The sequence below is a fragment of the Scyliorhinus torazame genome, chromosome 14 (genome assembly GCF_047496885.1).
Source record: "Scyliorhinus torazame isolate Kashiwa2021f chromosome 14, sScyTor2.1, whole genome shotgun sequence".
Taxonomy (NCBI): Eukaryota; Metazoa; Chordata; class Chondrichthyes; order Carcharhiniformes; family Scyliorhinidae; genus Scyliorhinus; species Scyliorhinus torazame.
The window spans coordinates 51,455,772-51,475,292 of record NC_092720.1 but is presented as its reverse complement, the minus strand read 5'-3'; the positions used below and the strand labels follow the sequence as shown (position 1 = coordinate 51,475,292).

Sequence of the window (19,521 nt, the reverse complement as noted above, 5' to 3'; positions counted from 1 at the left end):
AATTCAGGCCGACAGTGTTTAATTGGGGAATGACCCAGATGTGCACTTTGAAAGTCATGCAAGCGTAAGTAGGTTGGAAATTTAATTTGTAGTATACATATATATATATATTTAAAGTCCTATTCCATTTAAGTCATGAAAGACAGGAGGAAATTCTACACCCAAGGAAACTTATAACAAACAAGACTTTTGTTCTCTCTCTCTCTCCCTCCGCCCCCCCGACCTTCCTCCCCGTCAGTGTACCCGAACAGGTGCCGGAATGTGGCGACGAGGGGATTTTCACAGTAACTTCATTGCAGTGCCAACCCCCCCCCCCCACCCCCCATACCTGCACCGCTCCAGGAACACCCTTCTCACCCTCGGGGTCTTCTGCGCCCATACAAACCCCATAACGCTCCTGTTAACCTGCCTGAAGAAGGCCCTAGGGACCAGGATGGGGAGGCATTGGAACAGGAACAAAAACCTCGGGTGCACCGTCATTTTAACTGACTGCTCTCTACCCGCCCGGGAGAGTGGCAGCATGTCCTACCTCTTAAACTCCTCCTCCATCTGCTCCACCAGCCTCGTGAAGTTAAGCTTATGCAGGGCCCCCCAGCTCCTAGCCACCTGGACCCCCAGGTACCTGAAACTCCTCTCCGCCCTTTTTAGCGGGAGCTCACCAATCCCCCTCTCCCGGGTGCACTACGAACAACTCGCTCTTCCCCATATTAAGCTTGTACCCGGAGAAATCTTCAAACTCCCTAAGGATCCTCATCACCTCCAGCATTCCCCCCACCGGGTCCGCCACATATCGCAGCAAATCATCCGCATAGAGCGACACCCGATGCTCCTCCCCACCCCGCACCAACCCCTCCAGTTCCTCGACTCCCTCAACGCCATGGCCAGCGGTTCAATCGCCAGTGCAAAGAGCAGGGGGGACAGGGGACACCCCTGCCTCGTCCCCCGGTGTGGCCGGAAATACCTGACCTCCTTCTGTTCGTGGCCACACTCGCCACAGGGGCCTCATACAGCAGCCTCACCCACCTGACGAACCCCTCCCCGAACCCAAACCTTTCCAACACCTCCCACAGGTACCCCCACTCCACCCTATCAAAGGCCTTTTCCGCATCCATCGCCACTACTATCTCCGCCTCCCCTTCCATCGCCGGCATCATTATAACATTCAAGAGCCTCCGTACATTGGTATTCAACTGCCTCCCTTTCACGAAGCCCGTCTGATCCTCGTGTATGACCTGCGGCACACAGTCCTCTATCCTCATGGTCAAAATCTTTGCCAGCAATTTTGCGGCTACATTTAAGAGTGACATCGGCCTGTATGACCCACACTGTAGGGGATCCATGTCCCGATTCAGGATCAGGGAAATCAGCACTCTGGACATCGTCGGGGGCAGAGCCCCCCCCTTCCCTTGCCTCATTAAAGGTCCTTACCAACAGCGGGCCCAGCAGGTCCGCATACTTCTGATAAAATTCAACCGGGAACCCATCCGGCCCCGGTGCCTTCCCCACCTGCATGTTCCCTATCCCTTTGACCAACTCCTCCAACCCAACCGGTGCCCCCAACCCCGCCACCTGCCCCTCCTCTACCCTCGGAAACCACAGCCGGTCCAGGAAGCGACCCATCCCTCCCTCTTCCAGTGGGGGCTCAGACCGGTACAGTTCCTCGTAGAAGTCCCTAAAGACCCCATTGATACCTACCGCACTTCGCACCGTGTTCCCTCCTCCATCCCTAACTCCCCCGATCTCCCTAGCTGCCTCTTGCTTCCGAAGCTGGTGCGCCAGCATACGGCTCACCTATTCTCCGTATGCACATACCGCCCCCTGCCCCTTCCTCCACTGCGCCTCCGCCTTCCTGTTGGTCAACAAATCGAACTCAGCCTGGAGGCTACGTCGCTCCCTAAGCAATTCCTCCTCCGGGGCCTCCGCGTACCTCATATCCACCCTCACCATCTCCCCCACCAACCTCTCCCTCGCTCTCCTCTCCCCCCTCTCCTTGTGTGCCCTAATGGAGATCAGCTCTCCTCTGACCACCGCCTTCAGCGCCGCCCAGACCACCCCTACTTGCACCTCCCCATTGTCATTAGCCTCCAGGTACCTCTCTATACACTTCCGGACCCGCCCGCTCACCTCCTTGTCCGCCAGCAACTCCACCTCTAGGCACCACAACGGGCACTGGTCCCTCTCCTCCCCCAACTCGAGGTCCACCCAGTGCGGAGCATGATCAGAAATGGCTATCGCCGAGTACTCCGTATCCTCCACCCTCGGAATCAGTGCCCTGTTCATGACAAAAAAGTCAATCCGGGAGTAGGTCTTGTGAACATGGGAGAAGAATGAAAATTCCCTGGCCCCTGGCCTCGCAAACCTCCATGGAGCCACCCCTCCCATCTGGTCCATGACACCTTGGCCGCCGCCGGCCTCCTGCCCGTCCTAGACCTAGAGCGATCCAATGTCGGATCCAACATCGTGTTGAAATCCCCCCCCATTATCAGGCCCTCTGTCTCCAGGTCCGGAATCCGGCCCAGCATACGTCGCATGAACCCCGCATCGTCCCGATTCGGGGCATATACATTGACCAACACTACCTGCTCCCCCTGCAGCTTGCCACTTACCATCACATACATACCGCCATTGTCTGCCACAATGCTCGGTGCCTTCGAACGACACTCTCTTTCCCACCAAGATCGCCACCCCCTGATTTTTTTGCATCCAAACCTGAATGAAACACCTGCCCTACCCACCCCTTTCTCAACCTTACCTGATCCGCCACCCTCAGGTGCGACTCCTGAAGCATGACCACATCCGCCTTCAGCCCCTTCAGGTGTGCGAACACGCGAGCCCGTTTGACCGGCCCATTAAGTCACCTTACATTCCAGGTTATCAGCCGGATCAGGGGGCTACCCGCCCCCCCTCCCCCGCCGACTAGCCATAACCCCTCCTCGGCCAGCCACGTGCCCGCGCCCCCCGCACGGCCTGTTCCCCACAGCGGCAGACCCCCGCCTCGACCTCCTCTACCAACTCCAGCTCCCCCTTGGCCATTCCAGCAGCAACCCGGTGTCCCCCCCCCCCCGCGCACCAGCTAGGTCCCCCCCTAGCTGCAAGCTGCCCCCATTGCACACCCGTAAGTCAGCTGACTCCTGCTGACCCCGGCCACTCCAGCCACTCCATCGACACCCCCCAGTGTGGAACTTCCCCTCCCCCCCCCGCTGTCCACCAGCGGGATCCCGGCCATTCCACTCCCAGCGTGGGAGAAAAAAACCCGCACTTCCCAGCTCCGGCCCCGCCCCTTCTGCCCTAAACGCAGGAAAAAAACTCGCGCTTTCCACTTGCCCGACCCGCCTCCCCTGCGGCGCCCCATCTCCCGTACCAACCATCGACCCCCCAAGCAGTTTACCTACCGCCCCCGCCAACGAGCCCGCCTGGCAGACCTAATTAAAACAATGCCCCATTAACACCCAAAAAGCAAAGAACTCCCCCCCTCGAAACACAACCCAACAATCCCCAATCATCCCTCCACCACGACCCCTCATCCCCGACCCTTAGTCTGAGTCCAGTTTTTCGGCCTTAACAAATGCCCACGCCTCCTCCGGGGACTCAAAATAGTGGTGTCGATCCTTATAGGTGACCCACAGATGCGCCGGCTGCAGCATACCGAACTTCCCCCCCTTCCTGTGCAGCACTGCCTTCGCCCGGTTGTAACCGGCCCTCTTCTTCGCCACCTCCGCACTCCAATCCTGGTAGATCCGGATCTCCGCGTTCTCCCACCTGCTGCTCCACTCCTTCTTGGCCCACCTTAACACACACTCTCAATCAGCAAACCAGTGGAACTGCATCAGCACCGCCCGCGGCGGCTCGCTGGGCTTGGGCCTCCTCACCAGCACTCGGTGGGCCCCCTCCAGCTCCAAGGGCCCCTGAAAGGCCCCCGCTCCCATCAGCGAATTCAACATGGTGACCACGGAGGCCCCCACGTCCGATCCCTCCAGCCCCTCCGGGAGACCCAGGATCCGCAGGTTTTTCCGCCTCGACCGGTTCTCCATCTCCTCGAACCTCGCCTGCCATTTCTTGTGGAGCGCATCACCTTCACCGCCAAACCCAGGATCTCGTCCTCATTCTCCGAGACCTTCTGCCGGACCTCCTGGATCGCCGCCTCTTGGGCCATCTGGGTCTCCAGCAGCTTATTGATTGAAGCCTTCATTGGCTCCAGTAGCTCTGCTTTCAGTTCCTTAAAACAGCGCCGGAGAAGCTCCTGCTGCTTTTGCGGCCACTGCCTCCATGCTGCCTGGTCTCCGCCCACCGCCATCTTGGTCCTTCTCCCTCGCACCTTTCTTTGCTTCAATGGCACTTTTTAAATCTCCATTCTTGACTATCTGCCTTCCTTTCAGCCCAAAAGTCTGTTTTTAGCGGGAGCGCCCGAACGTGCGACTTAGCTCCGCATAGCCGCAACCGGAAGTCTATGTTTAGTAAGTTTGCAGATGACACCAAGACTGGTGGCCTAGTGGATAGTGAAGAAAGTTATATAAGATTGCAACAGGTTCTTGACCAATTGAGCTCGTGGACCGATGAATGGCAGATGGAGTTTAATTTGGATAAATGTGAGATGATGCATTTTGGTAGATCAAATCAGGGCAGGACCTACTCAGATAATGGTAGGGAATTGGTGAGAGTTACAGAACATAGAGATCTAGGGGTACAGGTTCATAGGTCCTTGAAGGTGGAGTCGCAGGTGGACAGGGTGGTGAAGAAGGCAAAGGGCAAGCTAGGTTTTATTGGTCAGAATATTGAATACAGGAGTTGGAACGCTTTGTTGAAGTTGTACAAGACATTAGTCAGACCGCACCATAAGACATAGGAGCAGAATTAGGCCACTCAGCCCATCGGGGCTGCTCTACCATTCAATCATGGCTGATATTTTCTCATTCCCATTCTCCTGCCTTCTCCCCATAACCCCATATCCCCTTATTAATCAAGAACACATGGAATATTGTGTTCAGTTTTGGTCACCCTATTATAGGAAGGATATTGTTAAACTAGAAAGAGTGCAGAAGAGATTTACGAGGATGCTACCAGGACTTAATGGCCTGAGCTGTAAGGAGAGGCTGGATAGGCTGGGATTTTTTTCCCCAGAGGAGAGGAGGCTTAGGGGCGATCTTATAGAGGATTATAAAATAATGAGGGGCATAGATAAGGTAGATAGTCAACATTTTTTCCCAAAGGTAGAGGACTCTAGAACTAGAGGGCATAGGTTTTAGGTGAGAGGGGAGAGATACAAAAGGGACCAGAGGGGAAATTTTTTCACACAGAGGGTGGTGAGCATCTGGAATGAACTGCCGGAGGCAGTGATAGAGGCGGGTACAATTGTGTCCTTTGAAAAACAGACAGTTGCATGGGCAGGGTGGATATAGAGGGATATGGGCCAAATGCGGGCAAGTGGGACTAGCTTAGTGATAGAAACTGGGCGGCATGGACAAGCTGGGCCAAAGGGCCTGTTTCCATGCTGTAAACATCTATGTCTCTAGGTACGTATTACATAGAGGTACGTATTACATAGAGGTACGTATTACATAGAGGTACGTATTACATAGAGGTACATATTACATAGAGGTACATATTACCTAGAGGTACATATTACATAGAGGTACATATTACATAGAGGTACGTATTACATAGAGGTACGTATTACATAGAGGTACGTATTACATAGAGGTACATATTACATAGAGGTACGTATTACATAGAGGTACGTATTACATAGAGGTACATATTACATAGAGATACATATGAGTTTAGGGCTCATAAGTTGGTAATGCGGTCCAACTGGTCTTCTTTAACTTTCCTTAAATTGTCTATGCTACTTGTCTCAACATTCAATGTGGTAATGAGTTCCACATTCATATCATTCTTTGGGTAAAGTTTCTCCTGAATACCCATTTATCATGTAGTTAGTTTATTTAATCCTCTGTTCATAGATGGCCTTTAAGTTGGGTGATGGTTGGACACTAGGCGATTGTTATGTAATTGAAGGTCTCTTGGTCAAGCTGGTCACAATGTCAGTCTAAACCCTACTGTGGGCTGCTACACGATCGCAGGAGCTCTGACTGGACTGGAGTAATGAAAGAAAACCCCCACTCCTAACTTTATAACAGAATGGAAATCTTTGGGCACTTCCTCAGGGATGTCAAAGACATGCAATATCCCAGTCTCAAACAGCAGAAACCCTCTGTGAAGGAAACAGCAGGAAAATGTTAAATCATGTGAAAGAAGGAATTTAGAAACACTGGGGAGAGAATTTTGATAACCTTCAGATAGAACCACCACAATCTATTTAACCATGGAATTGGTTGTTATTGAATGAAATGAATAATTGGTTTAAAAAAAGTATAGTAAAAAGGAAGTGTCCTAAAAAATAACTAAGTAGTAAAATTGGTGGTTAACTCTGAAGAATGTACTAGATATTATTTTTATGCCAGAATCTCGAGGGGAAAAATGTTTTGGATGAAATCTAAGAATAACCTGATTAAAGCAGCAAGCAAATAGCCATGTTCCTGCTGCGCCAGATGTGTACTGGATCTCCCATTTCTACTTGTAAATGGGATTTGTGCTGCCCTTCTGGCAAATTTGCAGGAACCCCTTTGGGACAAAGAAATTCCTAGGTATGGTCAATCAATGAGGCTTCTAACACCTGCCAAATCCATTTGCCACAAAAAAGGCCAGAGAAGTGTGCCAATAATAAGAAATCTCAAGACAAAAGATGACATTGGTTCACAGGAACTGTGTGTAAGCTTACGAAAGCAAGGTTAAGATTGTATAGTGGGGTTCTGACAAGTCTGCGGCCTCTGCCTGACGCCCCCCTGTAGGGGCTACTGTGGGCGTTGCCCTTAAGTGGGCCGCATAATGCCCCGCCAGTTGGGGGTGGTGGTGGTATGGCAGAGGGTGGGGTGCAGAGGTGGTGGGTGAGTGGGTGCTGGGTGGGAGCACCCATACAGCCGGTGTCACTCTGCATAACAAGGGGCCAAGGTGGGTGGTCAGTGGGGTGCGCAGCAAGGTGGCTGCCTTGCAGGCTGCGGCAATGACGGTCCGTGCCTGGACACCGCCCAGTCCTGTGGGGAGGCACCCCAGCCCCACGGTCCGTTGCCTGGACATCCCCTCTCCCCCCAGCCCGGCCCGTATCCAGCCCGACAGCCCACGGTCGCGCCTCTCTGTGTCCTACCTTCTCTGACTCATCAGCCACAGCGCCTGCTTCTCGATTTTTAAAAGCACAAGTGAACCTCGCTGTTGCGAATTCCCCCCCCCCCCCAGTGGGGGTGGAGGATCACGGAGGCCCGGAGAATACCGGGTCATGCCCGTTGATGGTATGCCAACGGCGTTTACTGTATATGCGGAGTAGAACGCATTGACGCCGCTGCCGAGGCCCCGGAGAATTGCGATTTGGCGAGAACCCGGCACCTGCCACAATTTCGCCGTCAAAACCGATTCTCCGCCCAATCGCGTTTCCCGATTCCGGTGACGGCCGACAAAGAACCCCGCCCAGTGTTATTCAAGGGCAGAGTTTCCTGCTGTGCTGGACAGCAAACTACCCCAATCAACCCGATTAAAAACAGCTAAATGTTAATCACAGATCATTGCCTGCGAAACCTTGTCCAATGTCCTCTCTAGGTTTTCTTTGCTAAGACGTACTTTCTACTCCCTTCTTGCCTTCTTCACATGTTAGGCAATAAAGATGACTGAGATATATTTGTTGTGTCTGTGTTGGGAATAGTCTATATCTTTAAGTTTTAGTTTAATTTTTAAGAGTTTCTGGACTTCGGACTTGTTTAGATGCCGACATTTGTATTGAGGTTTTACGACCTTAAAGCAACACAGGGCTGGTACTGAGTAACAGAATGGCTAAGGGGAACAGAAAGCTGTTTGAGTGCAGTTGAAAGAATGTAGCCTAACAGTAAGGAGCTTGCATAGAAACTGCTGGAACAGGGACACAAAAAGAGCAGATCTCAAACTACAGTACAGAATATTTTTTTTTATTCGTTCATGGGAAGTGGGCGTCACTGGCACTTATTGCCTATCCCTAATTGCCGTTGAGGGGGTGGTTACGAGTCAACCACATTGCTGTGGGTCTTGAGTCACATGCAGGCCAGACCAGGTAAGGATGGCAGATTTCCTTCCTGAAAGGACATTAGTGAACCAGATGGGAAAGAGGGAGGGAATGGGTTCATGAACCCAAATCGGAATGGGTGCAGATGGAGGAGGCCCCCTGCAAGGGGATGACCCTCCGGGCCCTAGCCACGGCAGCACTCCCATCATCCGTGATAAAATACGCATCTAGCCCAGTGGTAGCGGCGACGCTGAAAACGTGGGGCCAACTAAGACAGCACTTCAGGCTGACCAAGATGTCCCCCATGGCCCCCATCTGCGGTAACCAGATTCCCTCCAGCCGTGCTAGATACAATCTTTTAAAAATGGAGACAGGCCGGGGGAATGCTGACAGTTGGGGACTTCTACATAGGAAACAGAATAGCGACGCTGAACGAACTGACGGAGGATGATAATTGTCGACAGGACAGGAAATGAGGCACCTACAAATAAAATACTTCCCCCGCAAGAGACAGTAGGGTACCCCTGGGCCCCAGAGACCACATTATTAGTAGACCAGATGAACACGGACAGTAAGGAAGGGGGACTCTGTGGGAAAATATACGGACAGCTACTGGATAGAGCCCAAACACCACTGGACGAGACCAGACGGAAATGAGGGGACGAACTGGGGATAGAAGTGGGGTGGGGACTCTGGAGCGAAGCACTGAGCAGGGTGAACTCCACCTCCTCCTGCGCAAGGCTCAGCCTCACGCAGTTCAAAGTGGTGCACAGAGCGCACCTGACCAGAACCCGAATGAGCAGGTTCTTCCCGGAGGTGGAGGACAAATATGAACGATGCCAGAGGGGCCCGGCCAACCACACCCACATGTTCTGGGCTTGTCCCAAACTTGCTGGGTTCTGGATAGCCTTCTCCAAGGTGATGTCCAAGATTGTGGGGGTGAGGGTGAAACCATGGCAATCTTTGGGGTATCGGAACAGCCAGAGCTTCACATAGGGAAGAGGGCCAATGCCCAAGCTTTCGCTTCTCTAATCGCACGCTGGAGAATCTTGCTCGCCTGGCGATCAGCAGCACCAACCACAGTTGCAGACTAGCTTGAGAAGATCAAATGCGCCATCTGAGGGTCGGAAGAAAGCTTCCTTACTGCATGGGGCAATTTGTCGGCCTGTACCAAAATGTGTTCCAGGTCAGCAGCAACCAATAGAAAGAGAAACTGGAAGGGGTAGAAAGGGGAAAGAAAAAAGGCAAGGAGGAACATCAGGGATGCACAACCCAGGAGCCGAGGCCGAAGGAGGGAGAAAAAAGGGAGGGGAAAGGGGAGGAATGAGGAGAAGGGGAACACCCCACCGATCGATCAGGGAGGGCAACGGGGGGGGGGGGGGGGGGGGGGGGTGGTAGTTAGGGGGAGGGGGGCTGAGGGGGGGGGGAGGATGAAAGTGGGGGGTGGTGGGTGGGGGAGGGGGGCGGAGGGAGGGGGGAGGATGGAAGTGGGGGGTGGTGGTTAGGGGGAGGGGGCAATGGTTCGCCGAGTCAGGTGGTGTCAGTTTGTAAATAAAGAAACTCAAGATAAAGCCTTTTTGTATTGTACGATAAATTAAAGCGAACGGCAATGTACATAGGCAACACAAATGGAATGGCTGAAGGAAAAGTGGCCATTACCCATGCACAGTAAACTGAGGGGGCTGGTGCAGGAAGTTTATGCTTCCCTGATAGAGGGGGTGTCTAGGGATTATGACAAGGTAAAGATTACTCTGGGTGCATATGAATTAGTTCCTGAGGCATTTAAGCATAAGTTTTGGAATTTAAGAAAGCTGCCAGGACAGACTTGGTTGAATTTGAATGGGATAGGCAGAACAATTTTAATAGGTGGGTACGAGCATTGGGAGTTCAAACTACCTATGATGCTCTGGGAGAAATGTTTCTCTTGGAAAAATATAAGAATTTACTACAGTTATAACCCCAGCGTTGGTTCACGGGATAGGAACCACCAGGCTTCCCATGCCTTCTGGGGAATATGAACTTCCTTGGTAAAGGAATGGGGCTTCCCCTTAACAGGTGTATCCCCTCTAGTATAAAAACCCCAACTTGGGTGCAGGTTGGGGAAGGTGACCCACCGGGGAGTAGTGGTAATTTGATTGTCAGTAATAATAAACATTTTTGAGCTCTAACCTACAGCTTATGCGAGGCTGCTTACCTTGGATCTAACAACTACTTTCTGTGATAAGAATTCATGTTGAAGACCAAAGGGTTACGACCACAAGCAGCAATACCGGCTGATGATTCTGATCTGATCCATAAATTTAAATCTTTGTTCCGTCACTCCCATTATTTTGAAGAGAATAGGGGCTGGATTCTCCGTTTCAGCAGCTAAGTGCCGGTGCCAGCGGAGAATGCGTGGTCTTTTGCGACCATAAAATTGGCGTGAAACCCTCACCGATTCTGGCACCGGTGGCGACTGAAACCCCCGCCTCCCGTGCCAAAAACGGCTGGAGAATGGCCGGGTCACGGGCCACGCATGTGCACGGCTGACGACCTGCAGTGGTCGCGCCGTACAACATGGCACCAGCCGTGCGCGAACCCAACCCACCATCCGCGATCCCACAGGCCACCCCAGGCCACCCCCCACCAGCCCTCGCAGAAGCCCCCCCCGGCCAGCGGCACGGATCCAGGCGGAGTGTGGTGTCGCTGAACACAGTCTGCAGCCAGCACACAGGGACCATACGTGCCCCACGCCGTCGGGAACTCGGCCCTTCGGGGTGGAGCATCACGGATGGGCCGGCCGCTGACGTGCCAATGCCGCTGAAACATGGCAGATCGACGGCAAACCGGCGCCGGCCCCAGACCCGATTTCGGCACAAAAATCCATTCCCCGCCCAGGAAGTGGGAGAGTGAAAGGAAGGCAGATAGTCAAGAATGGGAATATTCTGTGATCTCCTCCTTAGACAAGGGTGAAAGATACTGAGGGTGGAGGTAAGATTCGAAGACCTAAGTGTTACCATAAAATAAAGTGGGAATTTATTAAGGTTCATAAGGAGGATTCTGAAAAGGGAACACAAGTGGAGAATATTACAGAGCAGACTATTGCTCTAACAATATCTAGGCAATCTGAGGTAAACACTGCCATGGGAGCAGGTGTGGTGAATGAGGTAGATGAAAGATATTCAGGATTATTGTCAAAGGGGAAGATCACTCCATTTTCATTAAATGATATAGCCAAACCCATAATTATTTTAAGGGACACAGATAATACGCATAGCATACTCTCTTACTGGAGAGGGGTTTGGTTTTCCCTCTGGAGAGTTCATTGAAAGTTAAGGTGTTAGTGAATGGGATAAGTGGAGATAATATCACAGTTCCATTGTATAAAGAAGGTACAGAGGCGGGGAAATGTGAGGGTCAGCGAGTGAGGAACAGGCTGAAGAAACAAGATGGCCCCACAAGCAGCCACTTTGGAAGGTCCCTAAACAAAGGGAAACCCCGGAGTGCAGGGACGCACCCACATGGTTGGCGGACATGTTGGGTATTCCCTGGAAAAAGGGAAACCCCGGAGCATAGCGCCCAACCTAATGGTGAAAACGGCGGCCGTGGCCATTTGGACGGCCCCCTAATAAAGGGAAATGCAGGGGCATGTCCACCAGGCAAGTACGGTTGATCCCACAGGAGTGGGGGGGGGGGGGGGGGGGGTATAGGGAATCGGTACCATATGGAAGAGGATGGAGGCAAGCTTGTGTAAGGGATCGAGCCTCTAGGCTCTCGTGAAGGCACCACACCTATTCTGTCCAGCGAAGCAGACCTGGAACCCGGTGGTGATTTCTACTTTGAAGATATGGAGGCAGCTCAGACAACAGTATAAGCTGAGCGGCAAGTCATTATTGGCCCCTATATGCGATAACCATTTGTTTACATCATCAGGTTTAGATTTGACTTTTACGGTATGGGAAGGGAAGATCTTGAATATTTAGGAGTCAATTATCTCATTGGAATCTGTGCTGCTTGATCATGTGAAGACGAAATGGGAGGAGGTGAGACCCACCCTAGATGACGGTGTGTGGAATGAGGCCCTTTGTAGGATAAATTCCACCTTCTCTAGCACATGGCTCAGCCTGATCCAACTCAAAGTGATACACAGAACTCATCTCATGAAAACCAGGATGAGTTGTTTTTTTGTTGAAGTGGAGGACAGGTGTGGGCAGTGCTCTCGTGGGCATGCCAACCAAACCCACATGTTCTGGTCGCGTTCAAAGATGGTAAGCTTTTGGATCTCTTTCTTTAGCATCATGTCAGCGGTTCTTAACAGCAATCTAGAGCCTTGTCCGGTGAGTGCCATTTTGTTGGGTGTTGGACTCGAGCCAGGGCTGCGGACTGGGGTGTGAGCGGATACACTCGCCTTTGCCTCACTGATAGCTTGGATTTTAACAGAACCATGCAGTTTAAAAATAAACAAGCAAATCTATTGATCAAAATGTTAAAAATACCAACCCGAAAAAAGGCTTCAAATTGCCAGCAAACCTTTGTAATCCAGACATAATTTCAAAGACCTAAAAAATTTGAAAGAATAGTGAAATGCATCTTCCATGGCAAACTTTAAAATTCTGAATTAAATGATGTGTGATATTAATACAAACATGTTAATGCATTCTAGAGATGCATGCAAATGAAGGTGAGATGAAAATCTATTTAAATAAATATATTAATTCCTTTGCTAAAAGAGTTAAAATGGAATTTCATTCAGATACAATGCATTAGCAATTTCAAAGTCTAATTACAAAATAAAATATATTCTTTGTATGACATTAAGATTTTTCAGAAATTCTATGAACATAAAACATTCTCTTCCCGATTTCAGTTGAAAAGCGGGAAATGCTTTCACAATGCTGCTATATATTATTTGACTGCTGATAACATATGGACATGAGTGTGAGAAGCCTTCTCTTTGCCAAGTTGTATGTGTGAGGGTGCCACCACTTGTCCCTCTGTATCTACTTGTGTCAGTGCCCATTGTATATACATACATAGTAAATCCCAGCCAGATTGCCACCAGTGTGAACGAGGAAGCACAGTGGTGTTGCACTAGAAGACGTTTGTCCTTAAAGGGATAGAAATGCCCCCAAGATTGGAAAGAAGTTTCCCACTAAAGGCCTCAACCTTATCAGTTAATGTCTAGAACCAGATGGAAGGAAGGATGATCACTCCGTGACCTTCTACAAGCACTGGGAGAAATCTGAACCTTCATCACCCTTTCCTGTGGACTGTAGCCACCCTCAAAATGGCAGTCCCACGGTGGAATAGAACAAAATCTGCTTGACACCTGGGGCCTGGAAACTGCGCCCGGCTCCCTGGCATTATTTACATGTAAGGTTTTCACTTGTATGCTTTGTTAGCTGACTCACCTTTTTTGAATTTTGTGAGTTTGTGGTTTGTGTCATGTGAATGTCCCTTTAAGAAAAGCGTGCTTTATCAAATGGCTGCAGTGATGTCATTGTGTGGGTGGAGCTGGAAGCTCTTTTTGGCTCTGTGTTTTAGTTTCGCTTTCAATTGGAGAGCTGCATTCAAACCAAGCAGATGTGTACTGATCTCTCTCTCTGCAATCTAAAGAATGTCTCCAGATCACTTGATGATTTCCAAGTAATACCTGTTTCTGTAGAGAATGCAAACCTACTGTCTTTGGTAAAAAGTGTTTTGGCTTATAGATGTTGTTAGAGAAGTTACTAAGGGTTACCTGAATGAAATGAAATGAAAATCGCTTATTGTCACAAGTAGGCTTCAAATGAAGTTACTGTGAAAAGCCCCTAGTCGCCACATTCCGGCACCTGTTCGGGGAGGCTGGTACGGGAATTGAACCGTGCTGCTGGCCTGCCTTGGTCTGCTTTCAAAGCCAGCGATTTAGCCCTGTGCTAAAACAGTCCCTATAGAGTACTGTATCCTTTTGGGGGATTATCAGTGTTGGTAGTTGATAAGATGCTTACTGTGTGTTTATAAAATGTTAACTGGATTCATAGAATAAACATTGTTTTTGTTTAAAAATACTTTTAGTCTCTGTTGCATCACACCTGTAAAGTGGGCCCTTGTGCTCTCCATAACTAAAATCTATTAAAAGTTGTGGGTCAGGTGAACTCCAAGATATACTTTGGTGTTCTCTAAACCCTGGCCCATAATATTTGGAACAGTACTTTTTAGCACTGTTGATTCTGTGGATGAGTCCATCAATATTAGCAATATCAGCAATTTAAGATTAATAGGGACATGGATTTAAACTTCATACATGGCACTTACCACCCCATTGTATGCATCAAGGTATTCAAAAAGAATGGTGTGGACACCTGTTAGCTATTAGCATAATTATTGTTTTTTTTCTGATTTGATTATGCAGGCAGTTTTCTGTGTAGAGTGAAGTAGGGGCGTACACCTTAGTCATCCTGCCATCAACAGACTTGTCCCAGCACAAAAAACCCTTTTCTTGGCTTTTCATTAGTTGGTATTTGACATTAAGTTCAACATCTAATGATTCAAAACATTGAAAATAAAGCATCTACAACCTTCATAACTTATAAACCTGGCTCTGTAGTAGAATGCATTCTATATGAAGCCCAAGCATTATGAAACTTTGCAAAGGGATTCAGCTTAATCTACTTTCCCATCTTGTGATGCACGGTTATATTTGCGGCTTTTGGTTCTGTGTCTAGTGTTTCTAAAATCATTTTGCATTGATACAAATTAAATTTCAAGAAATAAATGATTATTTTCACTATTTGGGTAGCAGTCTGACAGACAGGATAATTTGCCATTTTTAGAATATCATGGATTGGGAATTGGGCAGTTTTATAAAAGGCAGATAATGTGCTTCACCAGATTAATGAAAATATATTCCCTCATTTTTATAATAATGGGAAATATTGCACAGGCTTCTTTTGGAGCAACTTACATTTATGCTCTGTGGTGCAATAGTATTGAATATGAAAAAAAAATGAAATGAAAATCATTTACTGTCACAAGTAGGCTTCAAATGAATTTACTGTGAACAGCCCCTAGTCGCCACATTCCGGCGCCTGTTTTGGGAGGCTGATACGGGAATTGAAATGTGCTGCTGGCCTGTCTTGGTCTGCTTTAAAAGCCAGCGATTTAGCCCTGTGCTAAACCAGCCGCTGAATATCACTAAACAAGTGTTAATCTACTCAACTGATAGATCAGGACATACCTTTGCTGTGGTGATATTAGTCAGAGAGATGAAATCTGTGCTGCTTCTGTTACTTAAGACAGTCACATTGATGTCTTGTATCCTCAATGTAATGTTGACTGATCTCTTTGGCGTAGCTTAAAACAGAAACAAAAAAATGCATTGGCATTTTCTTTTATATGTAATTACTGATTAATGTATACCATGACAGTACGAAAAGAATGTACACAGATTTTTTGTGGATATGTAATTTTTTACCCTACATTAAGCTATTTTTACTGCAGTAAAGAACTTTCATCTGACTTAAGAATGGTCAGAGATTCACCAAGATTCTGTCTCCTCCATCCCTATTACTTCCTTCACTCGCCAGCCATCTAGATACATACATAGATACATACATCTTGATCTTGCTTATACCTTTTAATGGGTCAATGAAAATCTAGTTCTTAAAAATTAATAGTCACCTGGGAAAATATGAATTAATTAAGAACCCATCGTTAATGGTGAATGGATGGAGAATGCTGATGAGGACAACACAAAGCATTTGATAAAGTACTGCACAACAGATATATGAGCAAAGTTAGAGCTCATGGAATAAAAGAGTCGTACATTGATACAAAATTGGCTGAGTGACAGGAGTAATGGTGAAGATTGTTTCTCAAACAAGAAGAAGGTTTATAATGGAGTACCTCAGGGATTGATGCTCATCCTGATATATATTAATGACCTAGACCTTGGTGCACAGGGCATCATTTCAAAATTTGTGGATGATGTGAAACATGGAAGCATTGTGAAACATGAACATAGTGTTTAACTTCAAAAGGACTTTGACAAGACGGTGGAATGGACGAACAAGTGGCAGATGAAATTTAATGCAGAGAAGTGTGACGTGATTCATTTTGGTAGGAAGATCGGGGAGAGACAATATAGAATTTAGATTGCAGTTCTAAAGAGGGTGCAGATGCAGAGAGACCATGGTATATATATGTATAAATCATTGATTGCCACAAGATGGTTGAAAGCGTGCTTAATAAAGTAAATTGCATCTGGGGCTTTTCCAATGGGGCAAAGAGTACAAAAGCATGGAAGTTAAGCTAAACCTGTATAAAACACACTCGAGTATTGTTTCTAGTTCTGGGCACCACACTAGGAAGGATGTGAAGAATTAGAGATTGTGTAGAAAAGATAAATGAGAATGGTTTTCGGGATGAGGAGCTTCAGTTACGTAGAAAGATTGTAGAAGTTGGCACTGTTCTCCTTGAAGAAAAGAAGATAGAAAGGAGATTTCATAGATGTATTCAAAATCATGAAGGGTCTGGACAAAGTTCATACGGAGCAATTTTTACCATTGGTGGAATAATCAAAAGCCACGGGGCGACACGGTGGCATAGTGGTTAGCACTGCTGCCTCACAACCCCAGGGACCTGAGTTTAATTCCAGCTTGGCTCACTATCTGTGTGGCGTTTGCACATTCTCTCAGTGTCTGCATGGATTTCCTCCGGGTGCTCCGATTTCCTCCCACAGTCCAAAGATGTGCAGGTTAGGGGGCAGGATAGAGGGGGGAATGGGCCTGGGTAGAATACTCCTTCAGAGGGTTGGTGCAGACTCCATGGGCCAAATGACCTCCTTCTGCACTGCAGGGATTTTATGAACCAGATGGCACAGATTTAAGGTAATTGGCAAAAGAAGCAATGGAGACATGAGGAAAAAACTTTGCGCAATGAGTGGTTAGGCTCTGGAATGAGAGTGTAATGAAGGCAGGTTCAATTGACATATTCAAAAGGGAATTGGATCATTGTCTGAAGAGGAACATTTGTAGAGCAGTGGGGGAAAGTCCAGGGAGCAGCACTAGATGAAATGCTCTTTCAGAGGGAGAAATGATAGGCTGAATTATCTCCTTTTGTGCTGTAACCATTGTGAGTGTACTCTGTAGCTGTTCTTTAATGGAGTCAGTTGTTATGTTTCTCATGTTTCCAACTTATTGGATGTTCATCAGATTTGTAGACACTAGGAGAGCAGTAGATGCAGTGAAAGAGTCACTATGCTACAAAATGTTTTGAGCGGCTATGCAGTTCAGCAAACAAAAGTAAAGACTGATAGATATTTTATGCACATTGACTGAAAACATAGCAGAGTAAAATGAATGGGACTGTACTAACAGATGGAGACTTGGAAAGCCACTGGGGATTCATTAATTTCAATATCTTGTCATGTGAGAGTACCTTTAAGAAATGGGTGTTCAAGAAATGTACCTTTAAGAAATGGGTGTTTATTAATGATGTCAGAAAACGGGTGGAGCTGGGCTGTCTGTCAGCTTTTTACTTTTGTTTTAGGCATTTGCTGCAGGGTGTGTTTTAGTTTTGTTTTCAGAGCTGGATAGTTGCAGACACAGCCAGAAGGGGTATTAGTCTCTCTCTCTGTAACTTAAAGACTGTAAATCGATCCCAGTGATTTAAAACTAATAACTGCTCTCAGTAGTGACTTTAACCTGATGTGCTTCTGTTAAAAGTTTCGTTTTAAGTTTTATGGATGTTAAAATGACAACTTAAGGATTACTTAGTGTTGTATTCTTTAGGGGTCGTATTTGAATTAGTGGTTGCTAAGATGTTCACTGCATGTTTTAAAAAGGTTAACTTGAGTTCATAGAATTAACATTGTTTTGCTTTAAAAAATACTTTTCCATTTCTGCTGTACCACATATGCACAGTGGGCCGTGTGCTCCCCATACCACAATCTATTAAAAGTTGAGGGTCAGGTGAACTCCATGATACACTTTGGGGTTAGTCTACATCATAAGGTGAGGCAATTAAACAAGAAAACAGAATGCAGGGATACATAGTGAGAATATTGGAAATCAGTTTTATCTGTGTTTACAATAATTCATTAGTAACAGAACTGGAAAACAAGCTTAGCCACAAGCTTTCTTCTCAAGTAACAGCATATCAAGCATACTAACATACTTGGCAATGGTTCTGCAATGAACTGCTGTCTTCCAAGTGTGCACGACTCCCCCCTGTACTGACGTGGACATCGGCAGAATGGTTTGCAATCATCATCAGGGTTAGTTACACAGGTTCCTCCATTTTTGCAGAACGAAGGAGGGCATTGGACAGAATCACATGGGCCTGGCAATGGAATGCAGGTCGTACCATTTCCTGAAGTAAAGCAATTCAATCGGACAAATTGTTATGGACTGAATGATATGAATTTTCTTTGCATAAGTTCTCTTAATATTTGTTATGTTAATATGTAATGAATGAATTATCCAAAGATATCAGGTAATTTCCAGGTCAACAAAATGCATAGATGTTCATTTTGTACAATGGAAGAATATTACACTATAGCAATGGAGCTCTGAGCCAAACAGCTTGAGACGTGCATGATGATATTCTACTTTCTGAAATAAACAGTGAGAGGTCTTGCAGTAATTACACATCATTATTGAGAATTATGGGGTGAAATTTCCAAGGAGTTCCACCAAATGTCTGCTGTAATATTGGAGGAAGACTGAACAGTAAACTTTTGAGGCTGATGTGTGATTTGGTAGGAATGTGGAGGTGATGGAGGTGGCTCTGTTTCCACAGCATTTATTTCTTGAGGCCAAAGAAGAATGAACTACTGTCAAGCTAACATTGATGAGCTCTACAGTATCATATATAAAGGATCCATAGTGGGATAATGATGGGAGTGGACATTGAATCAAGTGGTAGAGGCACCAATCAAACAAATTTGGTTCTCGGTGATGATGAGCTTTTTGACCATTGTTGCAACTGCACCTATCCAAATGAGTGATGCAGATTATTCTATCATATTTCTGACTTGAACTGATGGAAGATGGAAAAGCTTTGGGAGTCTCGTGATGACCATTCATTGCAGAGTATCCAGTCTCCATTTTGCTCTTGTTGGTGTTGGTCCAGTGCAGCTTCTGGCCAACGGTGTTGATGCTGGAAATCTCAGTGTCATGGAAGATCAAGGAGAAGTGACCAGCTTCTTTTTTAAATTTGTGATGGCTATTAATTGGCATTTTATAGGAACATAGGATAATTTAACCCCTCAAGCTTGTTCCTCAATTCAATGAGAATTGAAGTGGCTGATCTGTGACCTAACTCCATAAATTGTCTTTGTCCCATATCCCTTAATAAATATAATTAACAAAATTCTATCAATCTCAGATTTTAAATTTACAATTGATCTAGCATTAATTGCCATTCGTGTTTAGAAATGTTTCCGAATTTCTCTTCATGGTTCGAATGTTACCTGTCAA

At 47.3% G+C, this 19,521-nt stretch overlaps 1 protein-coding gene across 1 annotated transcript in view; it reads right to left on the bottom strand.

Annotated features, from left to right (window-relative positions):
- Positions 1 to 19,521, bottom strand: part of LOC140389029 (uncharacterized) — a 57,900-nt gene that overhangs the window by 30,336 nt on the left and 8,043 nt on the right. Inside the window, exons 4-6 of the mRNA XM_072473194.1 lie at positions 18,218 to 18,412; positions 15,279 to 15,394; positions 12,559 to 12,621 (exon numbers count right to left, since the gene is read on the bottom strand). Coding sequence (XP_072329295.1) covers positions 12,559 to 12,621; positions 15,279 to 15,394; positions 18,218 to 18,412 — 374 coding nt within the window. The remainder of the gene's footprint in view (positions 1 to 12,558; positions 12,622 to 15,278; positions 15,395 to 18,217; positions 18,413 to 19,521) is intronic.